Source organism: Narcine bancroftii, chromosome 8, assembly GCF_036971445.1.
Source record: "Narcine bancroftii isolate sNarBan1 chromosome 8, sNarBan1.hap1, whole genome shotgun sequence".
NCBI classification, from domain to species: domain Eukaryota; kingdom Metazoa; phylum Chordata; class Chondrichthyes; order Torpediniformes; family Narcinidae; genus Narcine; species Narcine bancroftii.
This window is the reverse complement of record NC_091476.1, coordinates 2,623,728-2,636,677: the sequence shown is the minus strand read 5'-3', so window position 1 is coordinate 2,636,677 and position 12,950 is coordinate 2,623,728. Positions and strand designations below refer to the sequence as shown.

General features: G+C 42.8%; 1 protein-coding gene across 3 annotated transcripts in view; it reads left to right on the top strand.

Annotated features, from left to right (window-relative positions):
* Positions 1-12,950, top strand: part of LOC138740246 (myotubularin-like) — a 120,862-nt gene that overhangs the window by 34,611 nt on the left and 73,301 nt on the right. For all 3 annotated transcript variants that reach the window (XM_069892595.1, XM_069892597.1, XM_069892596.1), the window contains one exon: positions 8,117-8,218. In XM_069892595.1, coding sequence (XP_069748696.1) covers positions 8,117-8,218 — 102 coding nt within the window. The remainder of the gene's footprint in view (positions 1-8,116; positions 8,219-12,950) is intronic.

The window sequence follows — 12,950 nt, the reverse complement described above, 5'->3', positions numbered from 1 at the left end:
CAAATATCCTCATTGCAACATATCTTTCTATCAATTTTCACATCAGGATACTTTGCCCTCTGTTTCAGAAGTAGATAAATAGCAAGTAATAAAAGGCCAAGAACTGTTCCTTGGGCAGCTCCATTAGTTGCATCTTTCCAGCCCTGAAAAAGACACATTTATTCTAACACTGTCTTCCATATCTTCAGTAAGGTAGTTTAGCAGCCAAGGGGTTGGCGTGTTGAAGATGTGGGTTAGTTACTTGAAAACTGCTTTGTATCAGTTTTTAACAGCTATTTAGATTTACTAGCAGTTTACAGGGAATATTAATTTTTTGTTTACTTCAACGCATTTGCCTGGAGCAACTAAAGCACTACCTATATTCTACCTATATTCAAAGCTAACTTTCCTCCTCATGTAAAACAAGAAAGTCTGCAGACACTCTAATTGAAGTAAAAAGGATGCCTGTCTACATGCTTCTCATACTTTGAAGGGCTCAAGCCCAAAACATTGGTTTTGTATCTTTATCTTTGCTATATAATGAAGGCGCTGTTTACATCCGGTACCGCACGGATGGCAGTCTCTTCAATCTGAGGCGCCTGCAAGCTCACACCAAGACACAAGAGTAACTTGTCCGTGAACTACTCTTTGCAGACGATGCCGCTTTAGTTGCCCATTCAGAGCCAGCTCTTCAGTGCTTGACATCCTGTTTTGCGGAAACTGCCAAAATGTTTGGCCTGGAAGTCAGCCTGAAGAAAACTGAGGTCTTCCATCAGCCAGCTCCCCAGCACCCCCACATCTCCATCGGGCACACAAATCTCAAAACGGTCAACCAGTTTACCTATCTCGGCTGCACCATTTCATTGGATGCAAGGATCGACAACGAGATAGACAACAGACTCGCCAAGGCAAATAGTGCCGTTGGAAGACTACACAAAAGAGTCTGGAAAAACAACCAACTGAAAAACCTCACAAAGATTAGCGTATACAGAGCCGTTGTCATACCCACACTCCTGTTCGGCTCTGAATCATGGGTCCTCTACCGGCATCACCTACGGCTCCTAGAACGCTTCCACCAGCGTTGTCTCCACTCCATCCTCAACATTCATTGGAGCGACTTCATCTCCAACATCGAAGTACTCGAGATGGCAGAGGCCGACAGCATCGAATCCACGCTGCTGAAGATCAAACTGCGCTGGGTAGGTCACGTCTCCAGAATGGAGGATCATCGCCTTCCCAAGATTGTGTTATATGGCGAGCTCTCCACTGGCCACTGAGACAGAAGTGCACCAAAGAAGATGTACAAGGACTGCCTAAAGAAATCTCTTGGTGCCTGCCACATTGACCACCGCCAGTGGGCTGATCTTGCCTCAAACCGTGCTTCTTGGCGCCTCACAGTTCGGCGGGCAGCAACCTCCTTTGAAGAAGACCGCAGAGCCCACCTCACTGACAAAAGACAAAGGAGGAAAAACCCAACACCCAACCCCAACCCACCAATTTTCCCTTGCAACCGTTGCAACCGTGTCTGCCTGTCCCGCATCGGACTTGTCAGCCACAAACGAGCCTGCAGCTGACGTGGACATTACCCCTCCATAAATCTTCGTCCGCGAAGCCAAGCCAAAGAAAAAAAAAGTCCACTGTTTGACCTGCTGACTTTCTCCAGCATTGTTTTTACTTCCTCATAGTGTGTCAACTTTGTAATCCCAAGGTCCTCTATTCATCTTTGCTACCTCACTTTCCCATTTTAACTTTGCCTTCTGTTCCCACCTGTGGCCTTCTCGAACAACCCTTTCTATGTAACCACGAGCCTGTCGTGCAAAGCAATTCAGTGGGATCTCTACCTGCAAGGATTTCTCAGCTGCTACAATACCCATCTCAAAAATATTGGCATGGTTTTGGTTCGGTCAATTTTGTGCCACAGAATATTTAATGTAAATTTGAAGATTGAAAGCACTTTAACATTTTTTAAAGACTAAGTAGTGGAGCAGTGTGTCTTTAGTAGTACTGGCAACCATCACCCAACCTGCACTTCTCAAGATTGAAAGGTTTGGCTTCTGTTAAAGTTGAGACAGTTGAGCCTCGATCTTTGTACGATCTGTCCAATTTTTGGGAAATTAAACTGTCATAAAGCAAGGATATTCCTGAAGGCTGACAAATGGCAGAGTTTTTGTGACAATTTAAAGGAGGGAGCACGAGGAGGTGCTGAGATCCTGCTACACTCTCTTTGAAGGGCCTCCATTTTCTTGGTCTTTCTCGTTTTGATAATGATGTTGGGTGCCTCGTGTCCCTTTACAGAGCAAAGAAAGGAAAACAAATTTGACAATAAGGGAATATAAATCTTGAATTTAGACTGCTGAATGAGTAATGTTGATTGCTGTCTTCTGTTCATCTGGAAGCAATGTGTGCTAAATTGAATGCAGATTGTAAATAATTTCACTAAATTTTAGTGAGCGACCCTGCAGAGAGATGGCTCATCTCTTTTTCATACTACTTTCTTCCAAGTTGCAAATAAATGTATCCTTGGAGTCCATTTAAAATTGAGCAGAATACAGATATGAGAAAAATATAGAAGCATGCAGTTTTAGATGTCTGGGCTTGTACCTCCTGGGACTACATCCAACATCTGTGTGCTTGCACTTGAAAATATATTGAACTGAAAATGCATGGGACTGTTAAATGTGCAGACTAGGCTTTGGTAAGTTAAGGTAACTGTAGTAATGGTTTAGAGAAATATCAGTTCACAACAAATACCTCAGGTTTTGATATATTCTTAACATTTCTTTTCAGGACAAATAAAAGCCATTTGAAATTGTTGATCTGATATTTTCTTTCAAGCATGCCAGGAATTTGATTTAAATGAAGAAGACATGACATCTGATTGAATAACCTCTTTGTCACGCAGCTGTGCTTGCTTTTTAGAAAGTTTAAAAAAAGTCCAGATTTGAAGAAGTAATATGTTATTTTCATCTCGACATCTGTTGTTAGACAATGTTATCTTGGAGTTTCTCCCCATTCTCCCCCCCCCCCCCCATCTACATGAAATGCCTTAATTCCTCTGAATTTGTGATGAGTCACGAGTTAACTCTGACTGCAAATGATGCAAGTGACTTGAAGAGAGATGAAGGACCATGAAGTATTTTCTATTGGTGTGGGTTTAGCAAATGCTGTTATTATTTTAATATAAATAAGTTTGAAGCTATACTCCTTTTGGAAGTACAATTCGACTGGCAGCAGGTGTGCTTTGTTTCCTTATCACTGCCCAAAGTAATATGTGAACACTGACCAGATATTTCAAAATTCAATTTATTGTCATTGTAATAAAGCAGTGTCATATTACATGAAATTGTTAGTGCCTGATGTAAGGCAGACAGATTCTCCATTGGCAGAAATTGCCTGATGTGCTTTTTACAGTCAGTGAGAGAAGCAAAAAGAGAGTTCACCCCACCCCCAGAGTCACCAGGCGGCCGTAGATTCGCCTCCAGTGCTTCCGCAGCCTCTGTTGCCACACAGTCCAATCTAAACTATTCGCAACCCGAGCAGCAGATCTGAACCTTCGACATGGTCAGGAACCCTTCAGCGCTTTCGGCACCCCCTTGCACCCCAATTCAGATACCTGGTACCCCTTCAGCCAATTTCGTGCCAGTCTTCAGCCTTGCGTGAGTCTCTAGACAGCCGTCCCCAGCAACCGAGAGCCTCCGTGGGTTCCTCGCCTCGAGTCGCCAGCAGCCCACTGTATTCGTGGATCTTTCAGCCACAGGGCCCCCTCACTGGTCTGCCGCCATGGTCGCCACCCCATGGGTCATTTCCTCTGCTTCTCCTTTTCGGATGGGGGGGGTGGCCTCCCCATTTTCTTGTGCTCTGTGCCAGTCCTCTCGTCCCCAGAGGTCTGCAACCCCTCTTGGCTGCTGCCAATCATAGGCACCATCATCTTGAGCGCAGACCTCACGGGATTTGTCCGTGAACTACTCTTTGCAGACGATGCCGCTTTAGTTGCCCATTCAGAGCCAGCTCTTCAGCGCTTGACGTCCTGCTTTGCGGAAACTGCCAAAATGTTTGGCCTGGAAGTCAGCCTGAAGAAAACTGAGGTCCTCCATCAGCCAGCTCCCCACCATGATCACCAGCCCCCCCACATCTCCATCGGGCACACAAAACTCAAAACGGTCAACCAGTTTACCTATCTCGGCTGCACCATTTCATCAGATGCAAGGATCGACAATGAGATAGACAACAGACTCGCCAAGGCAAATAGCGCCTTTGGAAGACTACACAAAAGAGTCTGGAAAAACAACCAACTGAAAAACCTCACAAAGATAAGCGTATACAGAGCCGTTGATATACCCACACTCCTGTTCGGCTCCGAATCATGGGTCCTCTACCGGCACCACCTACGGCTCCTAGAACGCTTCCACCAGCGTTGTCTCCGCTCCATCCTCAACATCCATTGGAGCGATTACATCCCTAACGTCGAAGTACTCGAGATGGCAGAGGTCGACAGCATCGAGTCCACGCTGCTGAAGATCCAGCTGCGCTGGATGGGTCACGTCTCCAGAATGGAGGACCATCGCCTTCCCAAGATCGTGTTATATGGCGAGCTCTCCACTGGCCACCGTGACAGAGGTGCACCAAAGAAAAGGTACAAGGACTGCCTAAAGAAATCTCTTGGTGCCTGCCACATTGACCACCGCCAGTGGGCTGATATCGCCTCAAACCGTGCATCTTGGCGCCTCACAGTTTGGCGGGCAGCAACCTCCTTTGAAGAAGACCGCAGAGCCTACCTCACTGACAAAAGGCAAAGGAGGAAAAACCCAACACCCATCCCCAACCAACCAATTTTCCCCTGCAACCGCTGCAATCGTGTCTGCCTGTCCCGCATCGGACTTGTCAGCCACAAACGAGTCTGCAGCTGACGTGGACCTTTTACCCCCTCCATAAATCTTCGTCCGCGAAGCCAATCCAAAGAGAGATTATCGGCTCCTTTAGTGGATCGTTCAAAGCCTGGACGGCAGCTGGATCCCATAGGAGCGCTGTATCTCCGCTCCTCTCTCCCCACTGATCTGCATCAACGGCAGCACTGCCATTTTCAATGATCATGGTGGATTCTGCATCCCATCCTGTTGTCACTGGACATCTAACAGAGACTGATGATTGGGACATGGTAACAATTAACCATTACCCAAAATTGACGACTAATCAAACCTTGGCTTTTGCTCATCTGTGCATTTATTTTTCATTTAAAGATATAGCACGGTCCAGGCCCTTCCGGTCTTCAAGCCCATGCCACCCAAATACTTCAATTAACCTACAAATCCCTGTATACTTTGAAGGGTTGGAAGAAACTGGAGCCCCTGGAGGAAACCCATGTAGGCAGGGAGAATGTACAAACTTCTTGCAGATGGCACCAGATTTGAACCCAAGTCACTAGTGAGATAGTGTTGCACTAACTGCTACGCTAACTGTGTTTTTCTGCAGATTTAGCTAGTTGACCTTTCCGTGAAATCTTAAACGAATGGAAATTTGAGCATTTCCTTTTGTAAATTATGTGATCAAGTTTCAAACAAAAACACATTTGTCAATGTTTTTATTTCATTGATTTATTTAGAACAGATGATTATTTATTGGTCTAGTTTCCAGTCCTTTTGCAGTCCTTGTGGGCATTTGTTTGGAGAGTTTGTCCATCTTGCATCCAAAAAGCCCAACACTAAAGAGGTTCTTAGAAAAAAGTATGGAAGTACCATAAACTTAGCCTCCTGATAAATGAAAAACCTTTTCACCTTGGTGAAAATAATTAAAATAATTCATTTCTGTTCCTCAATGTCTTTTGACTCTATCTCAGTCTCTTTGCTGTTTAAAAACCTATCTTTTGTATCCTGAATTTTGATTGCTCCATTATTGGCAGCCACGCTTTACACTTTAAAGTCCAAAGCTCTCAACTTATGAAAACTCTTCTCCTTTCTTCCCACCCCTCCATCTCCAAGAAATTCCTTGTCATAACAATATTTGATAATTCTCCAGTGAAGTATCTTGTGTGCTTAAAAATGTTGTTCAATGTTTTAATTGAAATTTGCTGTTGAAATAGTACGTAATTAGATTAAACAAGTGGAGCTACTTTGAATTTAGTCAATACAGGTTGTACCTCTTTAATCTGGCGACATTTGGACTTGGCCATTGCCGAACCACAGAAAATGCAAGAAAACAGAAATTGACCCTGAAAGGAACCTCCTATGCAAACCTATCAAAGGTGAAAACAAGTTAAAACAGGAAATAATACTGTGGGGCGGCATGATTGTCGTAGCGGTTAGTGCAATGCCATTACAGCGCCAGCGATTGGGACCAGAGTTTGAGTCCCACGTTGTCTGTGAGGAGTTTGTACTAATGGCAGCAGATTCAAATATGGGATTTGTGGACCACAGCACCAGTTAAGAGAGGTACAACCTGGACTAAAATGTGATAAATTTAGATATTTGGTAGTTAAATATATTTGAATACTGAGACCTTGATTGAGAAGCTTTTATGCTGTAAAGCTTCTGAGGGAGCATTACATCTTAAACAATTGCTTTTAAATTTCTATGACTTAGCAGTGTGGGCCGGTATCAGTTACTATATGATTACCTTAAATTAGCCTTGCCATTATTTCTTTTGCAAAATCTAATCTATTTTACTTCCAAATTCAACACAATTCTTTCTTGTCTAACATTTTAAGTCATCAGACCGTGAAAAATCCTGTGTGAAAGGAAATTTGAAGATGAGGTGTCTGTGGTGAGCGAAGGTAGTGGGTAAATCGTAGCAAGTTCCAAGCCATAAACTCATCTTCCACTGCTCTAAAGGTAGTGGATTTGAATGACACACAACCCTGTGGGAGAGATGAAATACTCATCTCAGCCTTTGCACTGAACCCTATATGAAGTACAGGGAGGAGGTGTTGGTGTCTTGAAGGGGGCCAGGAGTTTTGGAGAATGAGGGGTGATCTTGCAGAAACTGATTAAAAAATAATGAGGTGCATGGATAAAATGAATGGTTATGGTCTTTTCCCCAGGGTAGACAATTTGAGATTTGCAAGATATAATTTAAAATAAGTGGCATGGTTGACACGCCTTTAGTACCAGTGATCAGGACATGGTTTCGAATCCTGAGGTGTCTAAGGAATTTGTGTGTTCTCCCTGTGTGTATGGGTTTCTCTGGGGGCTCCAATTTCCTCCCACTATTCAAAATGTACTGGAGGTGTAAGTTAATCAGGTGTAATTGGGTGGCATGGACTTGTGGGCCGAAATGGCCTGTTACTGAGGTGAATTTGAAATAAAAATAAAACAAATAGAAGAGCCTGGTGTCATTATTGACATTTAAAAAGACATTTATACTGATATATGGATAGCAAAAGTTTAGAAGGATATGGGCCAATTGCAGGCAAATGGCACTAGCCCAGATTTCCAACTTGGTTGCTATTGACAATTTGGGCTGAAGAATCTATTCTATGTAGACAAGTAGTTCCAGAATCCCCACCCAGGGAAACATTGTCACAGTATCTACACTCAGTCCTTGGGATCTTGACTATTTCAATGAAATCCTCCCGTGGGAAGAACTCATTTGTCCTTTGAATTGTACCATTGGTTCATTTCTGTCCACCTGATTGAATAAACAATGTCATAAACAGAAGAGCATTTCTGTATCACCGTTAAATACATTGGATTTTGGAGCAGGGCTTGAACCAACAGATGTGCACTAATTAAGGAAGGAACCTTTTGCATGTTTAAAATTTTAAATAATTTTTCTCCACTTTACCTCCCCTTCCCAGAGGTGATTAAAATAATCTTGAATGATTATTTTGTTTCTACTCTTCAGTTCCGTAATCTAGTTGATTTTTTTTTTCTATTTCTTTCCAAGAAGTAGGTGTACAATCCCATTGTGTTTATTATTTGATCTCTAACAATATGCTGTTGGTGTAACATTCTGTGCTTTACGATGCAGCATTTATTAGAGGCAGTTTTTTCATGATCTTGTAAAACCTCAATTCCAAGATTTAAGATTAATCTGTTTGCATCGTCGTACCTTTGAAGAGTAGTACAATATTCAATATTTTACAACTAGACTGCTTTGTATCTATTGCACACCATGCTACAGCTGCTTTTCATTTTTTTTGCAGGATATGCGAAACCTGAGGTTTGCTCTCAAACAGGAAGGTCGCAGCAGAAAATCCATGTTTGAGAATCTTACAAAGCATGCATTTCCTATGTCAAGTGGCTTGGTAAGGAGTTCTATTGTTAATATACTCTGCCAATAAATAAATTTTAAGATTAATCCAGATTGAATTTAATGACTGCATATGTGATCCCAGTTCCATTTGGATTGCTTGAGCAAAAGCTTAAATCATGAAATGGAAGCCTTTAATCAAAAGGGTTTGTCATAGCAATGTTGACAGGTTGTTGCTGTAGATTTAAAACTTCAAACTACTTATCTAAAATATGTATTTTCTAAATTCAAAGCTTGCTTCTTCTTGTGATGGCCTTTTAAATTTAATGATTTCAAATTAAATTTTTAAGTTTTAAATTTAAACATGCAGCACGATACAGGGCATTTCGACCCATGAATCCATGCTGCCCAATTTACACCCAATTAACCGGCGTGCCTGGTACATTTTGAATGGTGGGAGGAAACTGGAGCCCTCAGGAAGAATCCACACAGACATGGGGAGAATGTGCAAACTCCTTACAGATAGCACGGGATTTGAACTCTGGTCTCGATCGCTGGCGTTGTAAAGGTGTTGTGCTAACCACTACACCAACTGCCCTGCCCACCCTTTGAGAAGAAAAAGTGCATTAGTTTGGAGGATGCTGCCTTGTATCCATATTAATCCAGGACATCCACTAAAGATGTATAAATAATCATAATGTATTGTTGCAATATTTTAATGTGTGGAATTTATACTTCCGTTTGCCATTTTGATCTTATTAAATTGGTATGTTTCAATTGATCATTTGTTTGGAATATTCTTTGAAATTAGAAGGTTCATTTTGCCAGAACACAAATTTGATAAATTAATTTTGCAAGTTACAGAGATGTACGCTTGTGGATAGTTCTGCTTTTTAAGAGTTTTGATTCCTAAGCAATTAGCTTTGTTATCAGCAAAATTAGCATTTACAGTAACAAATTATTTCATCTATTCTTTGCATAATTTTATTGCCTTCATTTTACAATTATGCTTTACAAATGCTAGTCTCCTGTAAATATTCAATCCATGCAGTATTAAGCATTAAAGGAAAGAGCTACATCAAATCTTGACCGCTAAAATAAAAATTGCAGAAGGGAAAACTGTAGGAATGTGCATTAAAGAAATTTGTATTGGGCACTCATGGGGAGTGTTCTGAAAAATGGGAATGTGCATGAATAATACCTCAAGGAAAATCGAAATTCAACACAGGTGAGAAAGGTTAACTGTTCCTCTCCTGTGTGAAAATATCTGGTTCTTTCTTTGGATAGCTGCTTTGTAAGCATGGTTCTTGTACTCAAGTGTCTTGTATCTTAAGATTTTGATTTGCATGTTCTGTTGTCTCTCTGTGCTATTTGCAATATTATACTTTATTGCTGAAGAACCAGAATTTATTGTCATAACAAGTGTCAATGAAAAATAACCATATAACCATAAAACAATTACCGCATGGAAACAGGCCATTTTGGCCCTTCTAGTGAACTAAGTCCTCTCCTCTAGTCCCACCTACCTGGACCCTGCCCATAATCCTCCAATCCCCTCCCATCCATATACCTATCCAACTTTTCCTTAAATGACAAAATTGACCCTGCCGCCACTACTTCTCAGCGTTGCAAGTCCAAAATTGCAATAAATTGAATTTTTAGAAAAAAATCAGTGCAAAAAGAAGAGAAAAATGAGATGATGTCTATGTTCATTATCCATTCAGAAATCTGTTGGTTGAGGGGAAGAAGCTGTTGGCTGTTTGTCTTTAGGCTCATGTCCAAAATGTTGTATAGGTGCTTCTCAGTAAGAAAGAGTACAAATAAAATTATTTATCTATTTTCTCATCAGAGAGTAAACCCAATGGAAGTTTGGAAATGAGATACTTAACCTGACTAGCATGTAAAGCAGGGAAATAATGTTTTAATTGACTGGCAATGTTGGATCTACTGTTCTGTATATTTCAGCATATAAGGTGACCTTCAGATAAGACAGATCCCCAATTTCAGCTTGAATTTCATGGTTTTATCATATATCGGGGTATAAGATGACCCTCTCCCCTCCCCCCAAAAAAATGCATGTTGACTGATCTGGTGTCACATTGACTGAAATGTTGGATATGTTCAGAAAGTGGGTGTTATCATGGAGCTTCCAGCAAAGCAAAGAAAGTATGAAGCAAGTTTTTAGTTAAAAGTAATTGCACCAAACCTCTTTACTATCTTCTTCAGCATGATGCTGAAACAGGCCAATAAAGACCTCAACAATGAAGACGGTGTTTACATCCGGTACCGCACGGATGGCAGTCTCTTCAATCTGAGGTGCCTGCAAGCTCACACCAAGACACGAGAGCAACTTGTCCGTGAACTAATCTTTGTAGATGATGCCACTTTAGTTGCCCATTCAGAGCCAGCTCTCCAGCGCATGATGTCATGTTTTGTGGAAACTGCCAAAATGTTTGGCCTGGAAGTCAGCCTGAAGAAAACTGAGGTCCTCCATCAGCCAGCTCCCCACCATGACCACCAGCCCCCCCACATCTCCATCGGGCACACTGAGCTCAAAACAGTCAACTAGTTTACCTACCTCGGCTGCACCATTTCATCGGATGCAAGGATCGACAAAGAGATAGACAACAGACTCGCCAAGGCAAATAGTGCCTTTGGAAGACTACACAAAAGAGTCTGGAAAAACAACCACCTGAAGAAACACACAAAGATCAGCGTGTACAGAGCCGTTGTCATACCAACGCTCCTGTTCGGTTCCGAATCGTGGGTCCTCTACCGGCATCACCTACGGCTCCTAGAACGCTTCCATCAGTGCTGTCTCCGCTCCATCCTCAACATTCATTGGAATGACTTCATCACCAACATCGAAGTACTCTAGATGGCAGAGTCCGCAAGCATCGAATCCATGCTGCTGAAGACCCAACTGCGCTGGGTGGGTCACGTCTCCAGAATGGAGGACCATCGCCTTCCCAAAATCGTGTTCTCTGGCGAGCTCTCCACTGCCCACCGAGACAGAGGTGCACCAAAGAAGAGGTACAAAGACTGCTTAAAGAAATCTCTTGATGCCTGCCACATTGACCACTGCCTGTGGGCTGATCTCGCCTCCAACCGTGCATCTTGGCGCCTCACAGTTCGGCGGGCAGCAACCTCCTTTGAAGAAGACCGCAGAGCCCACCTCACTGACAAAAGACAAAGGAGGAAAAACCCAACCCCAACCAACCAATTTTCCCTTGCAACCGCTGCAACCATGCTTGCCTGTCTCGCATTGGACTTGTCAGTCACCAACGAGCCTGGAGCAGATGTGGACATACCCCTCCATAAATCTTTGTCCGCGAAGCCAAGCCAAAGAATTGCAGTGGCCAAGGAATCGACCATCTGTGTCTCTGCAAGGACATTTGATGGAACTGAGAAGATGGTAAGAGAATAGAGAAAGGGTGAAGATGTTTTAGGAAAAATACCAAAGAAACAATGTTCGATGAGAAAAGGAATTATTTGTTTGCCAGAGTTGGAAAATCATGTTGCAGAATGGGAACTCAAGATCGCTACAGCCACAAGAAATTAGATTCAAAGACTGGGCCCCATATGAATGTAAACAGTGAGACTCCAGATGTGCTTGCTGAGTGTTTTCCCTCAGACAATGATAGTATTTTGAAGGATTTTAGATGTTTTTTAACAATAAAAATGTCTTTATAATATACCGGTAGCTTAAAAATTTGTAGTAGGGTAGGGTTTGGGTGTGTTATGGAACCAATCAAGTGGAGTTTTGAGTACAATTTTAAGGTTATTTTAAAAAAATCTGACCTATAAGATGACCCCTGTATTTTGGCATATTCTTTGGGTGCTTCGAAGGTCGTCTTGTATACCGAAATATGGATCAGGCAATATTTATGGAAAAAGAGAAAATCTGTGGATAATGTAACTAGATTACTTAGTATAATTCTTCTTTGGCTTGGCTTCGCGGACGAAGATTTATGGAGGGGGTAAAAAGTCCACGTCAGCTGCAGGCTCGTTTGTGGCTGACCAGTCCGATGCGGGACAGGCAGACACGATTGCAGCGGTTGCAAGGGAAAATTGGTTGGTTGGGGTTGGGTGTTGGGTTTTTCCTCCTTTGCCTTTTGTCAGTGAGGTGGGCTCTGCGGTCTTCTTCAAAGGAGGCTGCTGCCCGCCAAACTGTGAGGCGCCAAGATGCACGGTTTGAGGCGTTATCAGCCCACTGGCGGTGGTCAATGTGGCAGGCACCAAGAGATTTCTTTAGGCAGTCCTTGTACCTTTTCTTTGGTGCACCTCTGTCACGGTGGCCAGTGGAGAGCTCGCCATATAATACGATCTTGGGAAGGCGATGGTCCTCCATTCTGGAGACGTGACCCATCCAGCGCAGCTGGATCTTCAGCAGCGTGGACTCGATGCTGTCGACCTCTGCCATCTCGAGTACCTCGACGTTAGGGGTGTGAGCGCTCCAATGGATGTTGAGGATGGAGCGGAGACAACGCTGGTGGAAGCGTTCTAGGAGCCGTAGGTGGTGCCGGTAGAGGACCCATGATTCGGAGCCGAACAGGAGTGTGGGTATGACAACGGCTCTGTATACGCTTATCTTTGTGAGGTTTTTCAGTTGGTTGTTTTTCCAGACTCTTTTGTGTAGTCTTCCAAAGGCGCTATTTGCCTTGGCGAGTCTGTTGTCTATCTCATTGTCGATCCTTGCATCTGATGAAATGGTGCAGTATAATACATTTAGCACAAAGGAGGTGAGATTTAAATGTGGTAGTGGCTTTGGATGCAGAAAAAGCATT